The 16,218-nt window shown below is 36.8% G+C and overlaps 1 protein-coding gene across 1 annotated transcript in view; it reads right to left on the bottom strand.

The window, feature by feature from the left end:
- LOC145685958 (uncharacterized) overlaps positions 1-16,218 on the bottom strand; it is a 93,863-nt gene that overhangs the window by 38,533 nt on the left and 39,112 nt on the right. The window contains exons 4-7 of the mRNA XM_081758744.1: positions 15,310-16,054; positions 8,896-9,018; positions 6,336-6,471; positions 1,416-1,669 (exon numbers count right to left, since the gene is read on the bottom strand). Coding sequence (XP_081614870.1) covers positions 1,416-1,669; positions 6,336-6,471; positions 8,896-9,018; positions 15,310-16,054 — 1,258 coding nt within the window. The remainder of the gene's footprint in view (positions 1-1,415; positions 1,670-6,335; positions 6,472-8,895; positions 9,019-15,309; positions 16,055-16,218) is intronic.

Here is a 16,218-nt window from a genome sequence, read left to right as displayed (position 1 = left end):
ATTATTATTATTATTATTGACACCCGCCATCTTAGATATTCTTCAAATTTGGTGCACAGGTTTTTTTACTCAAACTGTAAACATCACACAAATATTTCATGTATGTGTTGCACTGTTTTCTGTGTAGTACAGCGCAACACATACATGATACGGCAGTTATTTCATCCGTAATCTGGTTATGCTTCCGTCGATAAATGCTTCGCATTTTAGACGAATTCCTTACATCCCTGCTAACTTGCATCCTATTTTATTTTCATTTATTTATTTATTTACTTTAATTTTTTTATGATGAAACACCAGACATTTTAAGAATTTGCTATATGATTAAATGGAAGATTGGAGAACATAAAAAGTATGTTTCTATCATGTTTCTTTTAATTTTAGGCATCTTGAAAATAAGCCTGATTTCTAAAGTTGAGGCTTAGAAAAATTTGAAATTACAAATACAATCTGAGCGAAAGGAAGTTTATCTTATTTCAATACAGTGTGACAATTTGATCAATGAACCTTAATGTTGGAAACAGCAATCATTTTATACAGCCAGCGACACAAGTTCTTTCCATTTGATGAAATTCCTTTCGTAAATAATTTCAGAAGAAAGAACAAAATTTAAGTACAGTTTTCAGTAAATTAAAAACAATGTAATTTTACACCGATAATATACATTTCTTATGTACTTTTAAGTATCATTTTTATTTACGGGCAAAAGGAGCTATTTAAAAGGCACAAGTTATCAAGAAGAAGAAGAAGAAGAAGAAGAAATTACATAAAGAAATAATTTAAATATTTTGTATCATATTGAGATTTTTCTTGTTGTTGTTGCTATGACAACTTATTTATTTGGTGGCTATGGTAATGTAAAAAAATATAGAACGAAGAACCATATTGTTATAATTGGATGTATGTTATTTTAAGGTGACAAATAAGGTATATGTGAAAGAATATATATAATCTAAAAGTGCATAACTATGGTGCAATTCATTTATAATATCGTGGACTTTGTAAGTACTCCAAGTATATTTGAATCAGGGAAGGTAACGAAAAGTAAACTAACGTTACAATTTTCTGTACGTTCCAGCCTTATCACCGTTACTCCCAAAATAATTTTTACCAAACAGAAAGAACTTTTGTCGCTGAGTGTACAAGATACTAAATTAACACAATATAAACAACTAATTTTATTTAAGTATTTGTGGCAGTTTGTATACAGAAAGCAAGTGTCTTCTCTAAGAGACATGACGATAGCAAGGAAGGTCAAAAATAATACTAAGTCAAGAAATGACATATTTTTCTGAGGAAGCAGTGATAATGTGTCTACGTATGCATAGGACCTGTAAATGTATTAAGCGAGAAAAATAGCCAATTTTTCAATTTACTACACAAATGTTAAAATGCCGCAGGAAAAAACAACTTACACAAAAAAATAATTCACTACAGATACTGCACTGCAATTCCGTTTCCATAATTTCACCAAAATTAGCCAGGACATCTTGTTTCGCTTTCATACAAGACGCTGAAGCTTCCTCTTTTTCTTTACTTAACTGTTCTAATTCAGTTTCCAGAATGTGTTTCTTGCTTTCTACGCTGGACAAATCTCTTTTTACCTTATCCAGCTCATTTTCTAAATCCTTCACAGAGTGAGATTCTCCAGCATGACGCTCCAGCTCTTCTGCAAGAGATTTCAGTTTCCTTATCAGATCACAAAATATAATGATATAATAAGCTTCGCATTGTGTACATACTTGTATGAATGAAAATTACAAATTACTTACTTCAATATGTTTAAATTATTTATCAAAATATATTTCACCTTGCCCTGCTATAGCCTTCCGATGGTACACGTAGAGAAGTTTATTGATACCAAAAGTTTCTTTATATCCTGTTATTTTTTTTTTTTTTTTTAAATATATATAGCAGCAGTGTGGTCTATATTCTACTTCTGGATTCCATTTAAAGATGTAAGTTCGTATTTGCATCTTTGATAGTGTTGAGTTAAATCTGATTAGAATAACAAAAAGGGTAGGAAATGTTTGAGATTTTGGCATATACTACAAATACAGGTCGGTCAACTATTATTTCGCTAATCGTATGTTCTAAGTGGTGTAATAAGTTTGATGGTATAATAAGTTATTTAACAATTTTTGAAGCTGTGTCCAGTTAGCCTTATGACTCGATTGATGATTATACATGAGGGAGACATAGCATATGAAGTTTGATTGCATAAAGTGTATATCTTGGTTGAGAGGTACGTGATCATTTACATGAAATTGTATATATATATATATATATATATATATATATATATATATATATATTGTGTATGTTCAATCTTAGTATTATTGGTGGGAGCAGGTAAAAAATCCAGTGCCTAAAACCTGTCCTACATTTAAGTTAATACAACTTACTTGAATATCTAAGGATTTTAAGTTACGATTAAGTACAGATTTACAAGTGTATCATACAGCTATATGATCCTAATCCTCCGAAGTTAATCACAACAAATAGTCATAAGTATCTTAGAAAATTTTTGCATATAACGAAAATAACTAATAGTAAGTAACAACACTTATTGGAAATTACACAACCATAGTATGGGAACACTGGTGATTGCTTCAAAAAAGATGGCAGTTCAAATATTAGGAATAAGTTCATGTGCATTGTGCACTTTAGAATTTTTGTGCAGTTCAAGTTTGAGTGCTCCAATTTATTCTCCAGCCATCCGGGAACAAACTTTAGGGTGATTAGTTCTAACTATTCTGTTTAAAGGAAAAAATAATTACAGAATGTAGAAGAGGGTTTAGTATCAATCAACATCTGTACATTGACTAGCGTCAAGCTACAAGCTGAAATATATAAAGGTAACCAAGAAAGTTCTGTCAATTTTTGTGGAGGTCTATATTCCATTGGCCCTCACACCATGAGTTGAATGCGAGTGGAAGTAAGGCGGAAGTCAGTTGTTGGTGTGGGTATATCTAACATACTACCTGGTTGTGGTAGTTCAGTTACACCATGAACTTGCGTAAGGATAAAGAGAACAGGGAACCTCTATAGAGAGCCATAAGGGCGTGTATGCTGTGTGAATTGAAACTGGGATCAGACGCCGCTGCAGTGGGGCGAAAGATATACCAGACCTTTATGATGCTGTCGTGACTACGCGGATAGTGCATCGATGGTTTCACGATTTTAAGGACGGTGACGAAACACTCGAAGACGCACCACGTGACGGAAGAAGAACACATGTAGAAAATGAAGTTCTTCAAGCAGAATTGAGCCGTACAGTGGCCACGCTTATGAGGAAGTGGGACTACAATTCAGTGTGAGTGGAGAAACCATTCGGCAGCACCTCCGTCAACTTGGGAAGTACTACAAGTTGGATTGATGGGTTCCACCATGATTTGACTCCGGGCCAGAAGGCAACGCGAAAACACACCTGTGTTTCCTTGCTGTCTCGTCTGAGGAAGGGGCCATTTCTGGACAGAGTGTTGACATGAGATGAGAAGTGGGTCCTGTATGAAGCTCCACAATGCCGTTGTCATTGGTTAGCATCCCATGAACCGGTTCCAAAACAGCTGAAACCAGCACTGCACCAGAAGGAGGTCCTCCTGCGTGTTCGGTAAACTGATCGAGGCATCGTGCACCGTGAACTGCTACCAGCTGGTCACAGCATCCGCAACTGTGTACTGTCAGCACTTGAGCCGTGTTCAAAAAATACTCACTTTGGATCCAGCACCTCTGAATCGCAAAGGGATCCTCCTGCCACAGGACAATGCTAAGCTCCGCGTTGTTAGGATGACCCGGGACACCATTCTACGCCTTGGATGAGAGACACTATTGCATCCATCATACTTCCTGCACATTGCACCGTCCGATTATAATCTGTTCCAGTCCTTGGACAATCACCTTAGAGGACGCCAGTTCAAATCCCCCAGTAGAGATACAAAATGCACTTTATACCTCCTTCGCTTCACGGCCAAGTTCTAGCGCGATGGAATCCATGGCCTTCCAGAACGTTGGCAGAAGGTCGTCGATGCTGATAGGGAATATATTTTTTTTTTGTTTCACGTACGTCTTAGGAGACATATCGATGTTTGAAGGTGGTAAATGAAAAAGCGACAGAACTTTTCTGGTTACCTTTACAGTTTGGAAAACAATTTAGGTGCATCATGTATGTAAGTAGAATGCGTATTGAATAAAAGTTGCTGAATAAAGAAAAGTATGAATACGGTAAAGTATGTTATCAATATGGCAAAAACGTTTACGAGCCCGTTATTTTGTAACGCTGAATACAGGATTAAATATGTTTGAAAGAAAGTTTACAACATATTGTAATAATGATATTAAATATAGTTTACCCTCAAACAAAGCCAACATTTTCTCTGAAGATCAAGATCTACGTTAACATTATTCAAGGGACAATGGGAAGCGGCTAACTTGTAGTAGTAATTTTTCTTCTTAGTGTGACAGATGGCTCTCGATGATAAAGTGAATTTTTTTTATTGTCTTCTTTAAATTAGTACGATTTTTCAATAGCCTGTCCCTCCTTACAGGCTTTTCACGTCCGTCCCCAGAAAAAGTTTGTAAAGTACTGACATACAGGTATATATTGTGGCTCAAAGTTAGTTTCCTTACAAAATTTCGTTTGTTGGACTTACTCGTACATACCTTTTCTTTCTTTCTCTACGCTTCACATGCTTAGGTGATTTTGCGCCTATTTTAACATACACCAATATATCATTAAAACAGTTGTTTTTCTGGAAACATGAAGAGGGAAGTCTTTTGTCACTGCAATAGACTGTATGTAGGCGAGATAAAAATAATGTAAATACTTACAATTTAGAGCAATATTTTCAGCGAATTAAATAATTTTATGTTAAAGGACGCATAATATTAAACACTGCTCTTGTATTCATTATTTACTGTGGGGAAAAAGATTCACACCTTGGTAAAGCTTTCAGAACATGTGTGAAGACATAAATCCTACACACCCATCAATACCAGGTATATAATATCTGCTTCACAGTTGTGATTCACAAAACACGAATACCAGAGACAATATACGTACATTACCAGAAACGAATTTTAACACACGCTTCACACCTGGTCCAAAGTTGGTGCACAAGAGAATGTAAAAGTGGTCCTAGAATGATGCCCACTGGGATATGGTATTTTTCTCTCGCTGTAGATCTTCACGTTGATGGGTTGTGGCTGCAACAGTCCAGCTGGCGATCAAGAGCAATTCCATATGTCTTATCGCAGTGGCGTTCATTCAACTCAAGCAAGTAAAGCAGTGCTTCAGTAAGCAAGCTTACACGTAGTTTAGTTGAGTGTTTTAATTTTTTTCTCTCAAAACTTTAAGATGAAGCACGATTCCGTTTTTTTCCCCTCCCGGTATGCATGAAATCCATATTATGTGAACAGACCGTAAGGGGTGGGGTGATAGGATTGCAGCAGAATAGGTTGTGTATGGATTCGAGCTTACTTCAGTATTTTTGCCTTTCTCTAAGAGAGAGACATTGCTTCAGACTATATAATGTAGGATAAACAGCCACTGGGGCGTGCTGTATAAAATGCGTGCTTATAAGAAGCAAGTGAATCGCAAAATTTTCAATCGGCTCTTTGCAGCAATTATTACAATTTAGTAATTCGTACAGTTAATAGTATATTATCCAACATAAAATTCGACTACTTTTAGTAAGTTTGAGAACCACTGCACGCCATTGCCTATATGTACTCAAAAGTTTGGGTTCGGAGTCCTAGCAGGTCAAGACAGAAGGCATACTCCAAATAGAGTATGGTAAGTTGACCTGGCGTTATGAGTTTTCTCGATATAGGGCCTCACACAATGTCCAGATAGAATCGGAGAACAGGATTGAGTGCATAACAAATGCACAAACCGTAATCATATTCTCTTGAATATACACATCCATATCCAAGCGAATGTCTAGCTTATTGCTCCCTCCCCTCCAATGTAAGACAGCAGGTATGGATCCTGTATCGCGTGTGAAAAATAAACACTAGATTTGCTCATTCATTTGCACATTTACAGACATGCATATAGCCGTTAGTGTCCAAGATTCTGAAACGTGAGTCTGTAGGTAGAGAAAGTTATAAGTTATAATGGACACATATTTTGGCAATATTCAGATTGAAAGTCCATTATTCCACGATTTCGGAAGTCTGTAACTCCTAAACTACTCATTACCGGACATGGGTTAATAGAGAATTTTTGTCTTGGTTTCACCTGAAGAATCACTTCCTACAGTTTGTCTCCATAAGTCAGGGATACCCTGTATTGCGTATAACCTTTGCAAAAATAACACTGAAGTGTCACAAACCTTTTATGCTCTGTTCAAGATATGACTTTTCCTTTTGTAGATCACGAATGGAAGCTTCCAGCTGCTGCCTCACAAGTAATTCTCTCTGAAGAACTTCCTGCTGTAACCTTGCTTCTTGCTCTTCCTGTAGTTTTTTCTATAAAGATAATTGGACATTATATAAAATCCCACGTTGATATATCTAACAGTACGCACGATTTTATGGCGTTTGATTAGCTCTAGTGTTCTTCCTTTTTGTCTATACCCTACCCCGTCTTTCGTAGTTCTGCGGTTAAGTGTATTTGTTTAGCGTCTTTAGTGTATTTGTATTTTAAACAATCACCTCAATACCCTCGATCTTTGACTGTTTAGAATACAAGCTCATTTACGACACTAAACAGATACTTAGTTTCCACAATACTTCGATGACAGAGCGCAGAAACGAAAGAAAATAATATGAACATTCAGTCATGTGTCACTGTCAACGATTTGGAGGCTATGCACAGCGTCACGCATCTCTACTACGAACTTAACTTAGGTTGTATTAAAAATAAATAAAATAAATAAATAAATAAATAAATAACTTAAAAACTTATCTTTAGCACCACTTACTTCTACTGAGGAATTAATTTTTTACACGCTTTAAAACATAGTGAATTTTAAATTCCTATACTCTCTCTTTATTTCAAGGCATGTACTCTTGAGAAAAGAATAAATAAGACTACCCTTTAAGTACACAGTGGAATTCTTGATTCTCAATCTAACCTTTAATGTGCAGGAAATTTATATCTAATCAAGCCGTGAACCGAGCTCAAAAGCTCCAGGCGTACAAAACTGTAGAACATAGGCTTTGTTGTTGAGCAAAACCTGTTCCTGACCGAGTTCGGTCACCAAATGTAACGAGCTTAATTTCTTAGCCTTTGGGCTATTTGTACACCAAATTTTGTTCAGATCCGTCCAATAATCACCGAGAAATAAAGTAGCACATAAAAAGCGAGCCGAGCTTGTTCCTGGCCAAGCCCGTGACCAAATATAGCAATTTTTGAAGAAGTCGACAAATATAGAATATACCAAGAAATGAAGTACCACGTTATATATATATATATATATATATATATATATATAAACACCTGGAATGAAACTATAAGCTTCAGTATGTTTACGCCGAGAGCTAAAAATTACAACTCAGATACACTGTTACATAATGAGAGAATGGGCAGGAGTATTTGTAGTGATTTATTTTTACTGTTGTAATAAAACTCAATTCTCTTTCTCATGCTAACACAAACTGCGAGTAGACATTCCCGCTGATCTAGTGTGGTCCCGTCTATAATTGTAGATCGATGTCCCATATAGCCTCGCTGCTGAAGTGAAACGCTGACCTTCAACAATCAACAAAAAATTCTGAACACTTAAGAAAAAGCAATGGATTTTTACCAGAAACATGCTCATTTGTATTTGACACATTCCTTGAAATATAGTATCAGCTGAATTCTGTAATGACACATTTATATTCTCAATATCCCGTAAATTAAGAATTATCCATAATGAATCAAGAATGCGCTACCCATTTATTTGGCGAGCATGAATTTTCTGACTTTTTTAGGTTTTCCAGATCACGATTTGCAAATTTCAAGGTGTATATATAAAGAAAAAAAAATATATATATTTTTTTCCGACCAGGGGTTCCTCATCTACTATGTACTATCTACCATAGTTAAGGTGCTACTAAATTTTCAAAATGAAATTTCGTGACCCTTTCTTTACCAAACCATAAAATTTCGTAACTTCTCAAGAGTGAATTTGGGTGCGAATTAGGCCGAATTTCCGTGCATGCGATAAAAGCGTGATTTGCTTCCGATTTGGTAGCGTCTAAAGCCGACCACAGGTGGTGAATTTTGAAGTTTTATGGAACAAAATTTTTCAGTCTGTACTTATATTTGTTCAGATAGAAAAAATCGTGACCCAAAAGCTAAATTTCTTGATTTTCATGACAGTTTTCTGATTTCGTAACTTTTTGTGACTTTCGTGACCGATAGACAACCTGATAATGTATCTATGTAGGCAAAGAAATATTGCAGAACAAACTTATTTATTTTATAAGATATTTCCTACCAAATAGCCGGGTAAGGCAAAATGGGTTCAGAGAAGTAAAAATCCATACTTAAAATTTAATCACTTTTTACGAGTAAGCTGAATTCCCTGATTTTTCCATGTTTTCCAAGACAGTGGAAACCCTGCAACTCCATATTTATACTACTTATAGATACAAACATTAACCATACAGAACTATAACATTTATTCTAATTGAATACTGCTCTTCTTAGTTTTGGAACTACGCATAACTTAAATGTGTGTCAAGAGAATGTATCTGATGAAGGCAATGATAAGGCTAAACTGTAAAACAAGTTATTAAGATATAAGTGTCTCCTTTGGTCAGACTTTATTATATTTAAGCTATTCCAACTGTATTTTAACCTAACAAGAGCCATGTTATTCGGAGACACTCACTGGGCTTTCTCGAATTAATAAATAAACAACACAGAAGTAGAAAATCAATAAGAAAATAAACAATACTTACTAAATCCCTCTGTCTCTCTTCTTCCTTTTGTTGTAATTTCAAATTAATATTTTGATACTCCTTGCGTCCTTCTATTAACATATGATGCATATTTGCTATCTGTTCTTCAAGGGCACGTTTTTCCTGTAAAGTAAATACATATATGATCGCTAGCAGAGCATTAAACGCTGTATGTCACATCTTGTTCAGTACAGCTGTTGTAAACAACTTCTTTAAATACTGATGTCTACTGTTCTCTCCCCCATTTTCACTATATATATATATATATATATATAAAAGCAAATATTGTTACGTATGCGGTGCGTCGTGCAGTTACACTTTGCTGCGATATTTCACAAACCTCACTGCTTTTTCCAGCAAGCTCTTTCTCGGGTTTACTTCGTGAACTGCTACGTGTTTCCCATTCATCTTGTATAGGAGAAAAAGGATAAGGCATGTTGGGAAACGCAAAAGTGAAGCTTGTGGAATAACGCGGGAAAACATAACTCCAAGAGGCACTACACAGCTAAAAGTATTTGCTCTATTACATAAATTAGTGCATAAAATACATACGTTAATGCATCTTCACTGATTATTCATTCCATGCAGCTCATTTTCTTCATCCTGATTCATATCCATATTTCTATTTCGTAAAATACCACACTCTGTATAACATCTTTTGTGCGTTATTTCTGTAACTTTTTATTTAGTGAACTCCTCGATAGATACTACCTTTACGTACACACTTGTATCAGGTAGAAATGATTGTGTTTCAGAGGAATTCAGAGCTTTGTTGGTGGAAATTGCTACCAGCAGGGTCCAAAATGCCGAAATGGTCTAAATGAAGTAATCAGACAAAGGGTGTCCGTTAAGAGGTGAACTTCCATTAATCAAGTCTATGGTCTTTCATAGACATAAGTCCAACTACAAGAGAAATATTATTGGACAAGGCAGTTACAATGTAGGGGGAAGATAGGTAGGTTGAGTTGATTTTGAATTTAACGTCCCTTTCAGCAGCGAGGCTATATGAGATGGGACCTACTGATTAACGTGAAATCCGAACCACATGAGCTCCCGCCGGGAATCGAACCCGGGTCGGAAGGTAGGCAGAGAAAATGGTACGCAACAGTAGGAATATCGATTGGTTGGTTGAGCTTAGCATTCCTTTCGGGCACCGAGGTTGTATGAGAAGTAATTCTGCAGTTTAAGGTGGAATCCGAGTCACCGTAATACGTTCAAATTTCGAACCGACATTAGTGATAGCGATCGTCCCAGTTGCCCAAGAAACTTTCACGATGACGCTACCCAGAGGATAGTTGGAGATATGATCCGGGTCAATCTATGAGTACTGATGAAATGACTTTCCAGTTGGCGAGCTTCAGTTGCTCACTGGAACAGCGTACAGTATTGTGCGTGACAAACTGAAATTTCGCAAAATGTGTGCACGATGGATTCCCTGCATACTTACTGGCCAACACAAAGAAATCAGAATGGCTTTGTCATTGTACCATCTTATGAGGTATGCAAGAGAGAGAAAGGGTGGTATATGTCTGAACAGCATCGTCACTGGTAACGAAATCATCATTTACCAGTTTGAACCGGGAACAAATGGAATGGAAACATCTCAGCACGGAAGATGATGATTACCGTCTTTTTGGACAGTCAAGACATCATGCTCATGGAATTTCTGGCCCCGGATCATATTGGGTGATATCAATAAAACGGAGAAGTTACTCATTACGCCCAATTTTGAAGTAGTTACTCGCATTGGTATCAATAAAAAGAGAACTGAGCACTAGTCGTCTCGGCTGACCTCGGAGAAGCCCCGCCCTTTTGAAGTAACCACACCACCAGCCGAGTAACTACTACGCGTTTGATATCAATAAAAATCAAAGACTCCTCTGTGATGCTAGTAACTTCTCCAAATTTGTGGAGCAAGCTAAATAGGTGACTCCGTGCGAAATATGGCAGAGTATATGATTGTTTTACTACGTAGAAAAATTTATAAACTGCATAGAAATGTTGGAAATGGAGATTACAAAAAGCATTATAAGTTTATGAAAGAAAATGTGGTGATTAGCACAACATTTTTTAAGGAGAATCAACCGAAATTCGGGGTGGTGGACTACGTAATGATGAAAAGAGTTTTCTTCAAGGGCGCCGATCCTGTGAGGGCCCGGGCCCCCCAAAGCTCATGTGGGCCCCTATTGTATTTATGAATATACAATATTTGGCATAATTAGAGTGCAATTTGTCTTAAAATCCCGATATATATACCTTCTGCATCTGAATGCCCTCTCCCCCCAAATTTACAGAGAAATCGGTGCCCTTGGTTTTCTTGCGTTACGTGAGCGATCCGGGATTCCAGGTCGGAATGTCAGGGGATTCTGGTGTGGCTCAAAGTACTATCTATGACTACCTGAAAATGGATTGTTTTCGGAAGTGTGCGTAATATACAAACAGCAAAGGCAGAGTGGCAAGAACAATATACATTTCCGGGTGCTATCGGAGCACTTGACTATATACAAGTGGGATTAAAGAAACCTAGTATTTTGGAGAGTAATACGTTAATAGGAAGAGCTATTTCGTGGCTAAGCGGTTAGCGTACATGCCTTTGGCATACGAGACCCGCGTTCGATTCCCGGCAGGAGCTCATGTGGTTTGGATTCCACGTTAATCAGTGGGTTCTGTCTCATATAGGCACGCTACTGAAAAGGACGTTAAACTAATAATCAACTCAACTCAACGTTGATAGAAAGGGTGTATACATAAGAATGTATTTTGTTTATGTCAAGGCGAAAGGGGACACGTATGGTGTGGAAAATGCAATCAGATGGACGTGATTTATGACGTGGGTGGCTGGACTTTTTTAAAAAAGAAAACAAAGGAGCCAAGTGTCTGATTTCGTTCTTAAAGCCAAACAATCTACAAAGACCTTGGACAACACGTGATATGTGCTTGTCGTGTTAATCTTGATATTGCTGGATTCCAATCAACATCCATCAGCTCAAATAGGTTCATTCCCATGGTTTCAGTATTACTTTCTTCTTTCCTTTTTTTTATTTTTTATTTTTTCTTCTTTTTTATTTTTGTTTTATTCTCGCTCGAATATTAAGGATTCTCTTTTGAATTTGTGTCTCAGTCGTAGATGTATTTGATATTTCGTTGCATTTCACTGTAATTACCTTCAAAGTTTCGGCTTTCCTTCGTTTACTTTCTGGTAGCTGTGACTTTGAATGTACCATTGGAAACTCTTTTAAAATATCCGCAAATGCACTTTGGTTGAAGCTATCGTTGCTACTTGCCCGTTTCATGGCTTTTAAGATACTACGCCATAGGTTAAAAACAACGAAATGACTGCGCGATGAATGGGAGAAATGAATAATCACTTCTTTTATTGATACGACTCAGTGCTACGTGCAGAGGAAGCGCGAGTAAACGTTCATAAATCTGGAGGAGACTAGACCTGAGTAGTGGCTTGTTTTATTGATACGAAATTGAGGGAGGAGATTACTCCAGGCGTAGTTACTCCGATTCTCGAGCAGGACTTCTCAGGAGTAGTTACTTATTTTTATTGATATCACCCATTGTCACTGTACCCACGTACTGTATTGCAGCCATTCGCAGGAAACTTCCAGGTGCTTTGACAGCTGGAGTTGTTCTGTTGGATGACAATGCTCGTCCACACAGTGGTTCACATGCGGTCCTTAAGTTGGGAGCAACTACAACATCCACCATACAGCCTTGATTTTGGTCCACCCGACTTCCATCTCTTCGGACCACTGAAGAATTACCTGATTGGTCACCGATTACAGGATATGGCAGAGATCCATAGGAAGGTTTTACCAGCTGCCTACTACACCCATAGCGAACATTCTTCATTGCTGGCTTTAAGGAACTTGTAAAACGCTGAGACAAGTCCCTAAAAGTACGTGGCTCTTGCATGTTGAGATGCCGTTTCAATGCAGTTGGAGATCAAAGGAAGAATTTTTTATCCAGACGTAATAAAATGTCAAGTGCACATGGTATTTTTTATAGCATGATATTCTGTATAATTTACAGTGGACAGATCTGAATTGTTGAGGAACTAGAAGGCTCCTAAAGATATTGTGTCAGATTTTTCGAGAGGACACTTAACTGGGTGTAGAACTGTTTCTCATGGCTTCGAATCCGTTCAAGACTTGGGCTATATTGTCTTTTCACTCTTCATCTATTAAAAAAGGGAAAAAAAGTGATCTTGTTTGTGATCGCATTACAAGAAAACGGTTGAACCATCTGAAATGAATTTTTGAGTGAAGTTAAGACCTACCTCAAGCTTAGTTTTTGTTATATCACTTTGTTTAAAATACGTATCCTCAAAGGAAAGGGGGGGAGTCAAAATTTCTACCAAAATAAGACTTCCACGAACTCATCTCTATAGGAAGATAAAACTCGATATATAAAATTGTCACTAAAAATAACGGACATGGGTCCCAGCGTTTATGAAAATTACGCTTTTACGGGAGAAGAGGAACATTGTTTTTTTTTTTTTTTTTTTTTTTTTTTCACATTGCTTGTACTTGCATTCACGGGAATACAGCTGAACCGTTTGAAATTAGTATTGGAGCATACTTAGCGCCTACTCGAACTTGATTTCAATTAAGTGTAGATCCTACAGGGGAAAGACAAGAAAGAGATTCGAAATTTTTGCCAAAATAGTCTCTCATGAGTCATCCACGTTAGGAAGATGACAATCGGCATGCAAACTCTCCATTAATAATAAGCGGACATGTTTCCTAGTGATTTTGAAAATTTCACTTTTCAGTGATACGGAGGAAAGGGCGGAATGGAAATTGAAAATTTTCTATAATACTTTAATATTTTACTTTGTATTCATAAAATGGCGAAAGTGAAGAAACGATTGAACAATTTCAAAGGAATTGTTGAACACAACACTTGGCTTGATCTGGGTTTTTATCATTATATTTTGATTAAACTGCGTACCCTAAGGGGGGGAAGGGGTTAAAATATTTTCCATAAACCTAGTCTTCCCATGCGAAAAACGTACATTGCAGCAAGTCTCACTTTAATAATTAATTCCCATCGCCTTCTTTAATCTAATAAACAGAGCTTTTGGACGAAAAACTCAAAAAATTAGTAAGATTTAACTATATATATAAGTTCAAAAGACAACTCTGTCGTAATGGAAAGAAAATGCTACACAATCCTTTATCGCAAAAACAGTTCATTTCGGTAACAAACTACGATTAAAGATTCATCATATTTTGCTACTAATTTTTCGTGTGTTTTATTTGCGACATATTTCTATGATTTTCTATAGCAAACTGCGATGTGATACCAGTCAAAATGTTTACAGATATGCATATTGAATCTTCAGTTTTCTGTTGCTCGATTACGTTTTGTACTCTAAGAGAATGAATGACAGGTGCAAACAGACAATGCTCAGGCAATGTGTGAAATGAATATGACGGGAGAAAACTAAAAAAAGACATTACCACATTGTGTTGTTCATAAGCTCACATGAAGTGGGACTGAACTATTGAAGGTAAAAGCGTTTGAGATATAACATGTTAAGTGGTCCATAATTATGTTGGGAAACTAACAGAACTTGTAACCTAAAAGTAAGAATTTGATTATCGTTAGAAGGTGTTTCATATGGATAACAGAATTTAAGAACTGAGGTGTAATTACGGTACCTGGAATAACTGACGGTCTAAATGTTTCTATGTGAATATAGAGATTTTGATACAATAGTTGTATAGTAGAAATGTATTCGTGATTTGGTGGAGTAATAAAATAAAGATGGAATCAAAAGTGCGGGTTTTCTTGACAATATATATGAGGCCAGTAAGTTTTGTGTGTCTTTCTCAAGTCCTGAGTGATCATTTGGTATGTTACTAGTTTATCAGGCTTAGTGCTGGGTTAGAGGACATTGGGTGGATTATTCTGCATAGTAATTTATCCTACTTTAACCAACTGAGTGGAATATCCTACATAGAAAATAAAATGAAATCTATAAGTTTTACGTTCCACTGTTATGCCGGCTAGACTAAAGGACACGGTGATGATGAGAAACGAATGAATTGGTGGAATGAAGAAAGTAGGTGAAAACGGAAGAACCCCGAAAAACCCACGCACATGGTGTTTATCCACCACAAAGTTCACTTGGCGCGAGCTGGGATCGACCAAGGACCCCATGCACCAGAGGTGAACGCTCCACCACTGCGTCACCGCGGCCCACTGTTACATAATAATTTTATTCTATTTTAATTATTATTTAGGATATGTATTAACCCTTACCAGGGACCTTATGTGTGAATGATAAGAACTCTAGCATTGAACCACCGTGCTTCTAGAACTACATAACCGTGCTTCTAGAACCACCGTGTTTGAAATCATTACGTAACATAAAACTGATAAAACGACTCTTCTTACCATGAGTAGTTTCCGTTCTATGCTTTCCTTATCTTCTTTAAACTTTCTTTCTAGTTCGTATCTTTCTTGAACTATCTTTTGTTGCTCCATATTACCTTGTTGTAACCTCTCTATTAAACGCATTTTCTCCTCTTCATGCTTCTTCTCTAAACTTTCAACCATGTCTTTCAGTCTCTCTTCGGCAGCAACTTTTTCCTCGCGAAACTTCTCTTGTAACTGTTCACTCGAGCGCAACTTTTCTTCCAGTTCTTTTCTGCCTTCACTAAGCGCACGTTCAAACTTTTCCCGCTCCGCTTCTAATTTCGACATTAACTGCTTATTTTCTAGAATTAACTGTTCCTCTACTTTTTTCCGTTCAGCTATTTTTTCACGCAACTCACTAATTTCACTGTTCATCTTCTGTTTCAGTTCTTCTTTTTCCGCACAGTGACGAAGTTCAAGTTCAATTTTATCACTTTCCATCTGTTTTCGTTCCAGTTCACTTGTTACCACTCTTTCTTGCAACAACTGTCGTTCACTTTCGAACCTTTTCTCTAAATCTTTAAACTGTTCACTGTACATCTTTTTAAGGCTGAGTTCTTCTTCTCTCATATTTGACTGCTCTCGCTGCGTAGCTAGGATTTTCTTCCGCAGAACACATTTTTCTTCCTTCATTTTATTTTCCATCACCTCTTTCTTCATATTAAATGAGTGTTCTAGTTTCTGTAACTCTTCTGAAGCACACATGTTTTTATTAATATAATATCTAGAAAGAAAAATAAATAAAATAAATAAAAAGAACATGCATACATATTAAACAGTATATATATACGTTGAAAAAAAAATCACAATGCATCAAATTCAAAGTGAAAATATGCAACCAGGCCGGAAATCAAAGCTGGATCTGCAGCTTACTGCGCCAGTAGCATA

This window comes from Thermobia domestica, chromosome 5 (genome assembly GCF_964235325.1).
Source record: "Thermobia domestica chromosome 5, izTheDome1.hap1.1, whole genome shotgun sequence".
Classification (NCBI taxonomy): domain Eukaryota; kingdom Metazoa; phylum Arthropoda; class Insecta; order Zygentoma; family Lepismatidae; genus Thermobia; species Thermobia domestica.
The sequence above is the reverse complement of the archived record's forward strand: the minus strand, read 5'-3'. Positions and strand labels throughout refer to the sequence as shown.